Below are 15,915 nucleotides of genomic sequence, written 5' to 3'. Positions count from 1 at the left end.
TTCCCGCAAAATCCGGTCTGCCTGCATAACATATACAAAAAATAATAGTGTTTTGTGGCCTTACCTGGTTTCTTATATGTTACATAAATATAGAGAAAGAGCTCAATGGCATAAGTGATGAGAGCTGCCCACCAGTTGATGACAAACATGACACCACAGCACAACAGGGCTCCAAAAAGTGACACCCACATATTATAATATCTGAATGCAGGTCTCCAACCTGTTAAAAGAGAATTGAGGAAATCGGAAGAGCATAAAATATATTGATCAAATGCTGATCCACCAATTTTGCGCATACAAACCCATGTGCAAATTGTTTCAGGCTCTGTTGGAAGGGGTGGGAGTGATATGTGCAAATTCTTGGGCCTCGTGAGTATCAACAGATAGTTTCAGATGTTGGCTGATGTAGACTTCTATATGTATAGCTCTTACAAGCCTTTTACTACAAACCTTTTCTTACTGCTTTGTCCAGTCTGGCTTTGAGTAGCTATTCTGTTTGTATGGCTTTTTTTTGCCAAATTAAAGATCACTGGTTCAGAACGGAAAATAGATTTTCTTGTAACTCCAGGTAATTGGCTACTGTGTCCTTTTGATGCACGTGCATAGAACTTATTAATGGGAGCTGAACACTTGCTGAGAGGAGAGTTTATCCCAATACTGTAAGTGCACCTGTCTTAAACTTGGAAATCGCCTGGCCTCGCTGCAGAAAAATAAAATAATTTGCAATTGACTTTAAAAAGATATTATTCCTGCTGCTTTTCAGCTGCAGTACTGAATCCATCCCCTGCTAGCAATTAAAATGATGAGGCAAGCAGTGAACCTCCATGGTTTCCAGGTCTCTGCCAGGTGTTCCACAAAGCAGACTCTTTGGAGAGGGGAAAAACACAGAAGATGCAAGGAGAGGCTGAGCAGCCCTATCTTGGATCATCTTTGTAATGAGGGAATGGGAAGGTCTTGCTGTGAAGAAATTTGTTGTCCTGCAGCCTTGCAATTATTATAATCTATCACTGTGATTTGGCAGAAATTAACTGGAGGAAATGAGAAAAGAAAAAGAGCTGCAGTTTTGTCTGAAATGTTAAGTAGTGGCAGAGTAGAGTCAGATGCACACACGTGAAGTCTATAGAGATAATTTTTACTCAGCTTCAAGGCCGTGTAGAGCAGATCTGCATTTGTTCAGCTGTGCAGGTAATTAGCAGAAGCGCTCATCTTTTCTGCCCTCTGAACAAATGGCACCATGCAGATCTATAGGAAGGAAGTTGATGTAGGCATTTATATCACTACTGCAGTTTCTTCACACTGGAAGTCAAAAATGTGTTCCTCGCTCCTTGAATTGAATAATTAATTCACAGTGGCAGGAAATTGTCTTTCCTGTGTGCCAAAACCAGTGTTGCTCAGCTGATTAACTTTAGTCCTTAAGGTGATTCATTCATGAAGATGATGAGAATTATTCTGCTGTGGCGATGCACTAGCCTGAAAGTCAGCATGTTCCTTTGCTGCACAAACATAGAAAGGGGCTCTCAAGTTAACCTTGAAGGGGAACTCATTGCTCTTCACCCTACAATTCTGCTTCTAGCCACTGCAGAGCTGTGCTGATGCTGCTTGGTGGACCTGTTCTTGATCTACATGTTCCCTTCCACGCACTGACACTTCTAGTGCAATTACTGTTCTTGCGGACTTTCCTGTAAATGATGCTGTAGGTTTGGAGAAGGACACAACAGCTCCCCACTATACCTCGCTTACTTTATGTGGCTAGAGTTGGCACAGGTTTTTATCTACCCATGTTGTATGATAGTGAGGAGGAAAAAGCCACACTGAGGAGGAGCTTTTCTGCTCCAGCGGGCTACACCAAAGTCTCTTTCACCCTGTACAACTGTAGGGAATGTAAGGACTAGAGCCATTACTTTTACCTTTTAGAGATAAATAAAATGTCATCATATTCAATGAGTGTGGTAAAACCTCAGATCGCATAGCTTAGATATTTTACAGGTACTGCAGCTTTCCCTGACGTACACTCAAAAACTTGCAGAGATCAGACTATGAAGCCCACATTTAAATCACTGGTGAATGCAGACTCACCTGGAGATTTTGCATATGAGGCATGAAAGCAGGAGAAATTAATCAAAGCGTATGAAGCCAGGAAGAAATTGGAGATGATGGGAGCAATGGTGTTCAGTTCAGCTGCAAAAGACACATGCACAAGTCAGACATGGGCACCAGTTCCCTAGATTGTTGGATAGCTTTTTCCTGACAATGCATTAAATCTGGACACTGTCTGAATTTGTCATCCAGAGAGAGCTTGGCTATTTTCCTGTGGTGGTAGTTTAAGGCCACCTCGTATACCTTCATTCATATTAAGTAGTGTTCACTGATGCTGATTTTAATAATGTTATGTGCTGTACAAGGTTATACCTGATACACTGATTCTACAGACTGGCTCTTAATCATGTAGATCTGGTGTAAATTTCAGAATTTTAAAAACATAATTGAGGGGACAGATGCATTTCCCAAAAGACTTATGGTTAAAACTTATTGTTTTGCTTTTTAAGTGGCAATCTGAATTCTCTCTACTAAACTTCCTATTTACTTAGTGTCACACAGTTTGACTTTCAAATCTTGGAAAAACTCATTTAAAAATCCCCACGCTCCTAAATATGGTAGCTGGGATTTTCGTCCACCAATGCTGGCAAACTGGGATTTGCTTTGGAGCTGACTGTGGGGAAGGCTTGGCAGAGTAGGCTTCCTAATTATCTCAGAACTACCTCAGAGCTATGTGCAATATAAACTGGAAAACTATTTTCAGAGTTGGTGGCTTTGCCTTATTTGATACAGTTCTAAGCCCCACTCCGCATCTTAGCAAATGAGGCTGTGGTGGTGTTGAGATGTTACTGGAGTCTCTGATGGTTTCTTTTTGCCTTCTTTAAGAATAATGGAATTGCTACCAGGGCGTTGAGTGTGCTTGGGCTTGTGTCAGAGCTTACCTGACTGGACATTTTTCTCAGCATAATCAGGGTATTAAAATATCTGTTTATATAATTTCAAAACATGACATTATAGCAGTTGTGTAACAATATACAAACCAATCAAAATGAATGCCATAGCAATCACGAAAGTGAGAACATATCCTCTGATGGGCTCATTGTTTTTTCCGTATCCTTTGGCAAAGAAGTGCAGTCCTTTGTAGACATTGTCCTTGCAAAGAGCCTGGTAGACAAATCAGAACTTAAATCTGTTAAGCAGTGCTTTCTTGCATCAGAAGTTCACGGTCTTTGACAGCTTGCTAGGCTTTTACTAAACAAAAATGAAATCTGTTGCAGTGCTTCAAGTACATCTACTGCTATGGCATGTAAGTATTCAAATAAGGTGATAAGCCAATATCCTACTATATTTTACAGCGGGAGAACGGAATCACAGGCATTTAATACTTATTCAGTGCTTTAAAAAAGGTTAACTGAATAGCTAGAGTCTAAACTGGGGGAAACTGGAGCACAAATCGGTGGCTTGGTGTAAGTTGTACAAGTTATTTTTCTGTCCCGTGCCCTCTGTTCCCATTCTGTCCACATTGCTGCTGGCAGACAGCTTCTGGACAGCCTGTTTGAGCACACCTGCCAGCACCTGAATCTTATGGTCCTGAGGGCTCCTGCATATTCCTGACACCCCTGTGCTTACAGGGTGGCTTTCTGTAAGAGATAGAAGTGGTCCTGAAAGTAGCCTTGAAGCAATCTATAACAAGCACATGTGTATCCCCTGCTCCTGCAGCAAAGCTGAGCTCTGACCAAAGGTACACTATCACCCTTGTATGAGGATGATAAGATCTGCCTATTTCTGTTGAAAAACACTCTACATACTGTTTTCCATGCCTCTTTCTCCCACACGTTAGTGGTGTTTAAATATACATCACATTTGGCACATAGAGTTCAACTAAATTTTATGTCTTTAAAGTTAAACAGAGTATAAGGAAATGGATAGTTTAATTTTACCTGGAAAACTTTGGGTGCGCTGACAAGAGATGCTAAAGCTGATGACAGAGTAGCAGAAAAGATGCCAGCTGTGATGAGAGGACCAAAGCCAGACACCATGCTCATCACCTTCAGGAAAAAAAGAAGGAAAAAACAGTAGTCAGGCTTCCATTTGGATGTGCTTTTTGATCACAGACACGTTTAAGTATTCTGTTCCTACTTGTCTCTGCTTTTCACAGTTCTAAATTCAATATCCTACAAACCAACTGTGAAGTAGGGAGATACTATTATTCCTATTTTAGTAAAAAGCAATGGAGGCATAGCCAAATTTTTATACAAGTATGCAACTGTCTGCAGGCGAGTACTCAGTGAGATTTTCTCACCTCCTTTACTAACTGGTTGTTATAAGTAACAGCCTCTACTCAATGGGCAAATAGTCAGCTTGTAGCAAGAAAAGAAAACAGAAGCAGCAGGAAAAAGTACCAAAGTACAAAATGTGGTTGGAGGTGCTTTCTTTGGTTTGGGTTTGTTGTTTTTTTTTTTTCTTAATTATTTAGTATGGCTATAAAAGAGAGAAAACGCCGGATTGTGCTGGCGTAGCAGCAGTGCTGCAAACGGTAATGGTGGTTCCTGCCAGGCCTCCCTTAGCCCTCCCAGGGGCTGTGCTGGCCTCTGTGACCACCGAAGCAAAAGGGCTGTTGAGAAGCACCAGACAAGGAAGCTAAAAGGTGAAGTGGACAGATGTGACTGCCAGATGCTTTTTGGTGTGTAGGATCTAGTAGGTGTGTGTGATGTCCCTGCTTACGGCAGAGGGGTCGTGCTAGATGACCTTTAAGGGTCCCTTCCAACCCAACAAATTCTATGATTCTAAGTGTTCCAGGAAAGAAACCAGTTAATTCTGCAGATTTGTCAGATGAAGACTTTTTTTTTTCCCCTGACTTTTATCTGGCAAAGATAAATGCAAAATGTGAAATTGTTTATGGCTGCAGGGAGGTCACTGATTTTAAGGGTTGCCCTGGGTCTGGGCAGCTGAACTGAGGTGGGAGTGAGGATCGGAAATCATCAAGAAAGGAAGGAAAAGTAGTCTGTGACAGGGACAGCTATCTCTTTTAAGGTGGTTACCCAGCCCTGTCATTTAGTAGAGCCAGCTGGGAAAAAAGCAAGTGACTTTAAAAGCTACAAATGTCTAGTTGAAAAAGCAAGTGCAGGTGGGTGGTAAGCTCTTCTCGCGGGCCATGAAGCACTGGGGCTGAACAGACATCTGGGAGCTGTGGTTGTCAGGCTGCAGAAGAACTGCTTTACTTTGATGCTTTGCCTAAGCTTTATTTTGAAGAATAGAAATGGCAGGTGGTCTCTCTCTGGCCTAGGAGAAAGACCGCATTACTTCTCACTTGATTTTTCACTCAACTGTTTTTGGATACCTTTTTTTTTTTTTTTTTTTTTAAGAAGTGAGGACTCCATTTTTTGCACAGTGGCACAAACCTTTCACAGTGACCACAGCACCCCTGAGGTAAAACCACATCCATGTGTAAAGAGCAATGGGATGAGTTACTCATCTGACAGGAGTTCCTGACGTCTCTGTTAAGTCTAGATTTTGAGTATGAAGATCTTACAGCACATACTGCTCCATGGTACTTGTTGAAAGAGGAGGTAAAGACCTTACCGGAGTGCTGGGAAGGCTAGTGACGGGCCGTATGAAGGTAATGTGGAATGCAGGGAACTTTTCCCTTTGATTGTTCTTATAGCTTTTTGCTTTTTTAGGTGAATGTGGATGTCCTGTTGCAGTTAGTTGTCAGCAAATAATGGTTTTGCATATTTGTACTTATGTATTCATATATTGCTTCTGATTATATATATAATCTCATTAAAACCTGAAAATTATTCATCAGCCCATAATCACATGGCTGACTTGCACATCTGGAAAAATCATAGCCTAGACTGCAGGCAGATGATCCATTGCAGCTCATTCCAGGTACAATTGTGTCATTGATGCTCCCGGTAGCATCTCGTACAACACAGGAGGCTGTGGAAACAATGATAGATTATTATTTTCCTTCCTTGTGACATTGGAATAATGTTCTTGCCACACTTTGACTCTTAGTCTGCACACATTTTGTACAACTGCTGCCTTAGTCTCATGACTAAAGCAACGTTTCATGTTGGGCAGAGATTACTTCCCTGCATTGTGACTTAGTTTCTCATGTTGTCTGTAAGCAAATATTTACTTTTGTTACTTTTAAAATAAAAAGCCAGTTGACTACAGAGCGCTAGCATATTTCTGAGAGTAGGGAAACAGACAGAGATCAACAATAAATTAACTAACTCGGAAGTATATTGTATAACTGTAACCACTTTTACAAGTGCCAATATTCAAAGGAAAGTGGTCAGTGAGGGTTTTAGGTCTAGGCATACACTCCTTTTTTTTTTTGTTTGTTTAACAAGGACATACAATTGCTTTAGAAACCCAGATCCTCAGCAGTTCAAATTGTCATAGCCCTACTGATACCAATATGGTGAGAAAAACTTTAAACAGGAGAAATTACCTATATTATTTTTATTAATATTTGTGCTGTCTTTTCTTGTTTGCCACCAGAAATGGGAAGAAACATGGAGTTAACTTAGAGTGCTGATCTCAACATCTTTAGCAGCCAAAATGTAAGTTTATATGGTATCTTCAAATATGTCAAAAACGTTGTTATTGAGAGTCCCAAAGTAACAATTACCTATTCAGCAAACCAATATGCAAACAGAAAAAAAAAAGTATTGCACTGAAAAGTGGACAGCTCTGAAGTTGAAATACAGCTGTTGCTTGTGAGAGCAGAACAACGCTTTAGTGCAGATTTATAATAGAAAGTGAAGAATGACTACTTCGGCTTAATTGCAGGGCAAGTTTGTATCCAAATAATGCAATAGCCTGAGCTACAGCTTGAATCAAGCATTCTGCCTTTTGCATAAAGTACAAGAAACACAAAAGTCAAGAAGACTTGAAATTCACCTCCCAGAAATGGGCTTTCATGCAGCGTTGAAGTATTTGCTCATACGGAAGAGGGTCATTTACAGCACTCTTTCTTACAATACTATTAAAATAGAAAAAGAAAAATCTTTTTCTTGAACAGAGGTTTATTGTATATGTGTAATGAGAATTTAATTGCATATTCCTCCAACACAGTTGACGGCTTCAGTACAGGTCTCCTTTTTACTCTTATGTCCGTTTTGTTACCTCACGTTCCAATATCGTAGAGCACCTAGTTACATAGTGCATCTTCCTCAAGAGAGGCGATTGATTTCTGTCTTTGACATATAAGATACAAAAATATGCGTTACCCTGTTACTCGTGAGTGCTTGGTAAGACTAGTGAGAGCAAGTAGAAGCCATGTGAAATTTCAATGCGAATGGGGAACAAAATCAGCAGCTTGATCAGAGGTTCCTTTAATCTTTACTATGCTCATGGATACTGTAAGCTAGTGGTCTTTGCCACTGAATAATCAAATGCAAAAGTAACCGTGCAAGTTATATGAAAATCCAGCTGCCAAACAGGGGCTTTTGTTGCTGCTGATTGCTGCTTTTTTCCCCACTGCTTTTACGTACAGTAAAATCAAAACAATTGTGTCTCTATGTAATAAATCCACAGGATGAAAAAGCAGTGAGGTTAATCATGCGTTTGCGTACCAGGCTTTCAGACTTTTAAAAGTGTATAAATGAAGGCATGAAGCAGAGGTTCTGTACTTACCTACACATACTGCAACGCCAATGTAAGCAATTGTTGTAATCAGAATGGCCAACATTGTTCCTTTGGGTATCGCACTTTGGGGATCCTTAAAACAAAGCAGTGACCCAAAAACCACTGTGAGTTCCTGTGCTGCGCTCTGCTTGCATTTGCATGCCTAGGGACTCCTGCCACATTGTGATACAAAGATACCTTTAGAGGGTAAATTTTTATCACTTAGACCTGCACCAACATGTCCTGTGCCAGCAGGTAGGTAGTGAAGCAGCCTTGCGGGGCAGTGCTCCTATCCTGGACATGACAAAGGATATTCTGCGGAACAGAGGTCACGTTTATAGCAGCAGCAGAGTCCCGAGATCTGCATTTCTGGGAGCTCCAAAATCTCTTTACGTTGCAATGGGCTTTATTTTAATGTTTAAAGCTATAGTGGGTAAACACTTACTGAACTAACCATCAAATTCCTGTGGAAGATGAGACTGAACCATTTCTGGTTAATCGTTAAGATAGATGCAGATACCTGTACAGAATAACGTACCTGTACAGAATAACGTACTTTTGTGATTAGCAACCAGTAACTGTTAGTTGTGTCTTCACAACAGGCTACTTCCTTTCACTGTTTTTACTTTTAATTTAGATAATTTAATGAGGCTGGGTTATAATGCTTACAGACTGACTCACAGCAATATCAGCTTCGATCACACAGCTACAAGAGTCCAAAGATCTGCATTAAACATTGTAATTTTAAAGGGGATTTTAATACTAGCCAACCTTACAATTTAGTGTGTGTTTGTTTATGCTAGAAAGCACTCTTTATGAATTGTCTTCTTAAGCTGTTTTAGCAATGATTTTTTTTAAGTCTAAGATGCATGGAATACATTTGAAGCCACAGATTTTTTGTATTTTTATAACTATGCTTGTTGCATGGGAAAAAAAATACAGATTTGGAGTGTCGTGTGAAACACGGATGAACGACTTAACTTTGTTAATAATTAATGTAATTTTTAAATGAGGTAAGGATTTATTGAGATGAAAAATAATTGCCAAGTCACTCCAGCTGCATAAGACTCTTTGCCCTCAGATCGTGATAACTTTAATTTATACAGTTCTGATCTGCATGTCTTAGGTCACTGTTTTTGTGGAGTCTCGTGCTGCCATCTTAAATACTGTAACCTTAAATTTTAGGATTAAAGCTTCTTACAGCTTTGTAACTTTTACATTTTATCAATAATTAAACACATATTTAATATGATGCTCCAAAACCCACTGAAGTCAGCAGGAAGACTGTTTTTGTAAGCAGGCTTTGGACTAGGCCACTACTCGAGTATGTAGTGGCTACAGAAGCTTGTACATAGGTGTTTGCAGCAAATTCTAAATAAAGCTTGATTGGCCAACTTTACACTTTTTAAATACTTCTTAGCTTGTGTTTTAGATTTCTGGAGAGGTTGGTTAATTTAATTAGACCTGTCTAATGCATCTAAACATGCTCAGTGGGGAATCTGCCTGGAGGACTTGATTATAGAAATCCACTTATTGCCAGACTGAAACAACTGCAGAGAGCCAACGGGAGAACCACTTCCCTTGGTCTGCTCAGATTCTCTCAAATAGCTTTTGAAAGAAGTGCTGCTGCTTTGGGAATCTGCCATGTATAGTGAGCACCATATATGGCAAAATAATTATTTTTGTTTGATAAAAGGATGGAGATTGTGTGAGGCTGATTCAGTCTCAGTGGACAGAAGTACAATGATTTTTGGTTTTTTAATTAAAAATGGAATCTCATAGATGCTATTAGTGGCTCAGTTTCTACATATTTCTCTCTGTGCTTGGCTTCAAAAGCAGTGCTCTGAAAACAACGGAGATGAGGCATGCAATTCAGTGCGAGGAAGGGAAACAGAACGGGCTGTCAGGGTTGGTAGGATCTGGTGAACTTGTGACTACTGTGCCAATATAGAAATAACAGACCTTTGGTTGAATCCTTAAGGTATACAAGACAATGGGTCTATATAATAAAGCCAAATAACTTAATTTGACATGCTGGGGTTATCAAAATGCGAGCCACATCTTTTTGGTGACTTTATTTCCTTTTTTTTTTTTTTTGGGGGGGGGAGGAGGTTTTGGGGTTTTTTGTTTGGTTTTTGTTGTTATTATTTTTCATATTAGATTGCAAGATTTGAGTTATGGACACCCCTGATGCATTTCTGAATTTCATGTAATACTACAAAGTATTGCATTGTTCCACATTTAGTAGAGATGTTTTACCAAATGCTTTGCTGAGCTTTGAATTACTTCATCTTTATGATTAGCCTTAAACACTCTTTCCATTAAATACACTGTGCAAAGTCATGAAAACTAGAGGGCACTCAAAGTTTACACTGAGTTCCGGTCTCTAATTTACTCGTATGTTTAGATACTGGAAATATCATCTCGTACAACTGCTATATGGCAAGAGGAGAGAGAGGGGACCTGACAGAATGGCCACAGCAAGACAACGGGGCACCCTTGGACCTCCTTTCCCTTTCTCTTCAGACTCCTTGTTTCTGTCACAGCTGCAAACCTGCAGCTTTTCCTTTGAGCAGCAGTAGTGACACAGGATTGGGACATACTTGCTTTCATTAAATTCTCTGCTTGCTGTGCCCTTGCGATGACCCCGAATAGAAAAAGCTGGTCTCCACTGATTCTTGTGAGTACAAACATAAGCTTTACAGGTATGCTTTTTAGGATGATGTTTTAGGAGATTTTGCAAAAGAAGAGCTCCAAGAGATACACGTGTAATTTCTCTTATGTTGTGTGCTGCTAATGGACCATTAACGATACATTATTATAGGTTATTGAAACATGCTTTTAAATGATATAGCAACCCAAATCTGAATGCAGTAATTTGTGTGAATAGCCTTATGACATAAGGCATTATGAGAGAAAATGTGAACTGATGTTTTTAAATAATAAAGCAAGTACTTAAAAGTGAGAGTTTTGCTTCCCAAAATATGACATGATTTAAAACTGAATGCAGTGTTGATTCATAGGTTTTCTTGTTCTTTTTTCAGCCTACAGCTAGTATTATGAAGTTAATGAAATACGTACTTTCAGATCTCCTGAGATATTGGCTCCTGCAAGAATGCCAGTGGCAGCTGGGAAAAAAATGGCAAACACCGAGAAAAATCCTTCTCCACTTCTGAAATCTGGTCCAAAGTTTTCTGCAAATATTGATGCTGCAAATATAGGTGAAAATGAAACATACCACTGGGATTTGGTTCAAAAGTTACTTAATGAAAGAGGTGAATAAGCTAGTCTTTCACGTCTGGACGACTGGGTTTGAATCTGTCTCATATCATAAGCAAAGTGAATTTGATTTCCTTAGTCTGGTCCCCAGAAGGATGTGCTTGTCTGCATCTCAGAGCTACAGATCCATATTGAAGTGACAGGAGTGTCACTAAAGCACTTGCACTTAGCTCTGTGTAAAAGTTTGTCTGTGCTCTGCTGATATATAAATGACTCAAGCTGCAGATAGCTGTGCTGTCAGCTTCAGCCGCAGAGAGACAGACTCAAAATTAAAGATGAAAAAAATTCCCTTGGTTTGCAAGCTTACTTAAACTCGGGCAGAAGATCCTGATCTTGTGACCTTTTTCGGTGGAATCCTTAATTCAGTATGAAGCCAAAAAGAATGCAAACTTATTATTCTGTGATAGATAAAAAGGTTACTTGCCTTCATAATTAAAAAAGCCTCTTGCCTTCTTTTCGTTGTTGGTAGGAATGACTGTCCCAATAAAGAAGTTTGCAATGGCAACAAGGAGAACAATTAGAAGAATAACTTGAGCCTATTAATAGAAACAAAAAGATTTTCCTGATGATTTTAATTTGCATTGACTGTGGAAATGGCTATATAGTAAGTTATCTGTATGTGTTCCCTGTGATAGATTACTAGTTTCTGTAGTTTTTGAAAATGCCATGAATCAAGATAGCTAAAGCAGCTAATGACAACAGCAGATAGTTTTTACTAAGGGGGTTATGAAATATATAGTTATAATTTAATTTTATGTTAGTTTCTTTACAAGAAAAGGCAAACTGAAACAGCTAATGCATTAATATCAAGTATAAGACATTTTTATATTGTTATAAAATTTGTTTAGTTGCAGTGTGTTGTCACTTCAAGGGTTATAATACCTAATTGTTTTTCTGATGTCTTTTACAAGTAGGTCTAGTCTCCATCACAGCAGAATGTGAAAATAAGGGTGCTATTCTGGACATGATTTCGATAGCTCTATTCCACCCTCCAAAGTATTTCCATTTGAATTTCCATTTTGAACTTTTTACAGGTGGAAGAATAGCAGAAATCATTAGAGATTAAGGAATGGATGGCAAATAGAGCTCTTCGGCTGAGTAGGGCTTGAGAGAGTACAGTGATAAAACCATACATTGTTTTTACTATGTTATTCTGTCAAGCTGCATCAAAAATAAGGGCAGAGGGGGCACTTACCCAAGGCTCTAAATGATGCCATGAATTATAAAAATCAATATAATCAAGCTGTCTGCAGAACACAAACTTCCTCTTCCCTCTTAAATGTATGTTAGAGAAAGAGCATGGAGTAATTGTGCTTTCATTGAATGTAATGATTAAACTGCTATTGCTTTTAGAAAGATTAAGCGTAAACTGAAACTGAGTGCTTTTGAAAATTCCACCTGTTGTATAGCATTCCTCACACACAAATGCTGTACACTAGTCTATCATACTGCTTGCCTTTATGTTCTTTTAAAGGTTTACCTTTGCTTCCCATTCCATACCAGCGACAGAGATGCCGAGAAGACATACAACAGTTATGGTACCTATTATTCTGATGTCATTGGACTCATCTACCATCAATGTATCACTCTCCTGAAAGCAGTAAGAAATGTTATTAGAACCAGCCTTTCTCTGCCCAACTGGCGGCATCAGGTAACAAGGTGAAATAGAAAGCAGTGAGCTGTCAAAGTTTCAGAGATTTGTGAGACCTTGTGTTTGTAATTCATGTTCCAGCTGGCTCTTTGTAGTTGGGGTTATTTGGCTGTCTAATTAGATGTCTGTTACTTTTCTGATTTTGAGATTCTTTTTGAGAAATTTATGAAATGCGTTCATAAAGTAGAAATAATGGAGAAACATTTTATGGCATATTTAGACAGACCAGCTTCTTCCCTGCTAAAGATGTCCCTCAAGCCTCAGCTAAAAAGTATCACCACTTAAGCAAATGTACTATACCAAAAAAAAATCAAATAAAAAACCTCAAACCAAAACAAAAAACCCCACAAAACAAAGCCAAAACAAAACAATTTAATCATATAAATGAAACATCTACATTTACCTTAAGAAGTTCTACAACTGTTTCAGCAAATCCAACTACATACATGGCAACTGCCACTGCATTCGCAAAAGCAAAGATAAGTCCTATGGATCCACCAAACTCTGGGCCGAGGCTTCTTGAGATAAGATAGTATGCTCCACCTACAGATAGAAGTGATTGTTATTTCAGCACAACTAAATGCTCAGGTTTTGCTCATTTTTCTCACATAAATAATACTGCAAGAATCTCTGCTTTTAACCTAACAAGCATAGTCAATATTTGCCCTTTATTAATAGAGGAAACTGATAAAAAAAGGAATGTGCTTTGTACTGGTTCTGCCTTTGGACTTTTCTGTATGCCTTTCTATTGCAGAAATCTTTTTAGGGCATATTAGCATGCAAAACTGGACCTTCAAATAATTTTTCATGATACATAATGTAGTAACACAGAGCAGAGAGAACCTCACTTCCAGACAGGTTCTAATTTATTTGGATCTGTTCCAATGTTAGCACGAAAGATCATATCCTTCGGTACACTGTTAAAGCTCCCGCGTAGTGATGCAGAGAATCTTTAATCTTTTTTGCATATCACCATAAATGGAGCTTATTGCTTTGTCAGTTAATTATTTCATCTCATCTCACTGGCAGTTAGTATTTATTGTCAGGAAGTGTTTAAGATTATATACATTTTAATTTACTGTTGATCCACTGAGAGAGATTAAATATATCTTTTTATTATTGCTTTGCTTATAACACAGTTATTTTAAATCCTTTTTTTTTTCTAATCCAAATCTGCAGATTTTTGTATTTTTCATGAGATCGTATTTACTTACCTCCTCTTACTACTCCATTAGTGCAAATGGCAGACATGGAGATACCTGTTAATGTTGTTACTACTACACTCAGACCGATAACTATGATTCCAAGACCTGAAAGATCCGAAAAAGAAAGTATATTCAAGTGTTTTCAAATACCTGTTCTGCTTAAATGACGTAGTAAGAACTTGCCATTTTCCACAGAGGTTTGACCAGACCAGTTATAACTTTAAGGCTCTGAAATGCACTAAAATTTTGTTTCATAAAATACCTGACATGCACATTTCCAGCAAAATTATTTACTCATCTTCCAAGGAGTGGCTGAAACGTAAGGAGTTTTATAAAGAAGGTATTAAATTGAAGATGTCCACTGATCTGCATCAGTCTGTAAAATGAGAGGAAGAGATGCCTCATGCTCAGTTTGTCCAAGGATGTCCAAGCTGAAATGCTCTGAATAAGAAAGACCTGCTGAAAGGTAACAGAAGAACTCCATGAAAAGCCAGAAGCCATCCCTCGCTCAGCAGTAGGCAGGAACATCTGAAATGTACTTCACAGACTGAACTGAAATCTGGGATTTATTAAAAGTGACAATTCAAACATGCCATAAATTGTGATTAGAGGTGGCTAGAATTGTTACCTTCCAGTTCCTTTAGATGTACCATTTGGTTTATCGTCCCTCTGGTTTGTCTCATGTGAAAATAATACATAAAGACCTTTTTGGACTTGAAAGCATTAGTAACCCTAAGATTTTTACCTCCACGGACAAACCCATTAGTTGCTATTGCAGAAGTTGACAACCCAGTAATTGAGGTTACCATCGTGGCGAGAAGAATTATGATTACTCCGAGACCTGTCAGTAATAAGAAGATAAAATATTTTACTCATGTTCCGCGATTCCTACAAATCATTCTCTTTTTAAATTGAATTTTCAGGCCAGAATCAGAGCAATAAACTGAAAAGATGGTTTGTTGACCACTTGCAGTTTGCAGAACATTTCCAAGGAGTCCATGTCACGGTAGTAAATTATTCCCATCAGTCTTCAAGCAGTGATTCTTTCTGATAGGAGTACCCTAGCCAGAAGCTCTCATGATTTTCAAAGGCTGGAGGAAATCAGCAAACAAGTGTCCCTTGGCATGGATGCTTATATCTGCCTTTAATATACATCCTGGCTGTTAAGGTGAAGAGATCGACACGTTAACCACAGGTCTTGTAAGAATGCTGCTGCCTTTCATCAGTTAATTAAATATTGAATCAGAGAAAGACTGACTGTATAGTTTCTTAGTGCACCAGGACAAAGGGTCTATCAGGTTGAGAGACAAGACCTGAGTGTGAGCCTTCTATATCCTTACTTGCCAAGCTATCAAGTGCTGTGCTTCCCCACTCTCTCCTCATCTCCTTCTTTCCCTGCAAAAAGTAGTTTTACTCTAACACAAGAAAAACATTTGAAAATGGAAATATTGCCTTTTAGATGCAATTTACTTCTACAGTAAATGGCATCTAAATTACTGTAACGTATAATCTTAGAGAACTTAGAGTCTTTTTTTTTTTCAGCTGGTATCACAAAATTGTATAATTAAGCAAAAATAATCAAACATCTGAAGATCAGTGATACGTAATTAGTTATAGGTGAACTGGGTTTCAGTTTGAGTAACACTCTGAAATATGAGGTTTTGGCTATATGGTCAGTTTTCTGTTAACTTTGTGAAACTGTGCTAGAAACTAGAAGCTGTATGAGTGGGAGGTGCCGAGTATGATTTAGAATCATAGAAACAGACAGACTTCTGAAGGTCTGTAGCTCAGACTCCCAGTTATAGCAGAACTGTTGCCAACACAGGATTAAATCAGTGCTGGCTTTGGCTAGCTGGGTCTTGAAAACTTCCATGGGCAAAGATTACATGTTCCAGGACTAGACTACCTGCCCAGTGAAGAAGCTTTTCTTTGGGTACAAACTGGACTTCGCAAGCCACAGTTGCAGCCATTGCTTCTGTTATATTTTCTGGCACTACTAAGAGTTTGGCTCTGCAGCTCCAGAATACTTTCTTGTTTCAAGTCAGGTGAAGAAATAAGATCACATTTTTCTCTCAACTTTATTGCTTCTATTCCCATTTCTAT

The 15,915-nt window shown here is 38.7% G+C and overlaps 1 protein-coding gene across 5 annotated transcripts in view; it reads right to left on the bottom strand.

Annotated features, from left to right (window-relative positions):
- Nucleotides 1–15,915, bottom strand: part of SLC12A1 (solute carrier family 12 member 1) — a 53,548-nt gene that overhangs the window by 23,977 nt on the left and 13,656 nt on the right. For 3 of the 5 annotated variants that reach the window (XM_063345462.1, XM_063345463.1, XM_063345461.1), the window contains 12 exons: nucleotides 14,558–14,653; nucleotides 13,822–13,917; nucleotides 13,011–13,150; nucleotides 12,437–12,547; nucleotides 11,381–11,492; nucleotides 10,759–10,886; nucleotides 7,687–7,771; nucleotides 5,828–5,979; nucleotides 3,978–4,085; nucleotides 3,078–3,201; nucleotides 2,077–2,178; nucleotides 65–220 (listed from right to left, as the gene is read on the bottom strand). In XM_063345462.1, the coding sequence (XP_063201532.1) occupies nucleotides 65–220; nucleotides 2,077–2,178; nucleotides 3,078–3,201; nucleotides 3,978–4,085; nucleotides 5,828–5,979; nucleotides 7,687–7,771; nucleotides 10,759–10,886; nucleotides 11,381–11,492; nucleotides 12,437–12,547; nucleotides 13,011–13,150; nucleotides 13,822–13,917; nucleotides 14,558–14,653 (1,410 nt within the window). The remainder of the gene's footprint in view (nucleotides 1–64; nucleotides 221–2,076; nucleotides 2,179–3,077; nucleotides 3,202–3,977; nucleotides 4,086–5,827; nucleotides 5,980–7,686; nucleotides 7,772–10,758; nucleotides 10,887–11,380; nucleotides 11,493–12,436; nucleotides 12,548–13,010; nucleotides 13,151–13,821; nucleotides 13,918–14,557; nucleotides 14,654–15,915) is intronic. The other 2 variants (XM_063345466.1, XM_063345465.1) reach the window with 2 other exon arrangements.

This window comes from Chroicocephalus ridibundus, chromosome 9 (genome assembly GCF_963924245.1).
Source record: "Chroicocephalus ridibundus chromosome 9, bChrRid1.1, whole genome shotgun sequence".
Lineage (NCBI taxonomy): Eukaryota > Metazoa > Chordata > Aves > Charadriiformes > Laridae > Chroicocephalus > Chroicocephalus ridibundus.
This window is presented reverse-complemented; position numbering and strand designations above follow the sequence as displayed.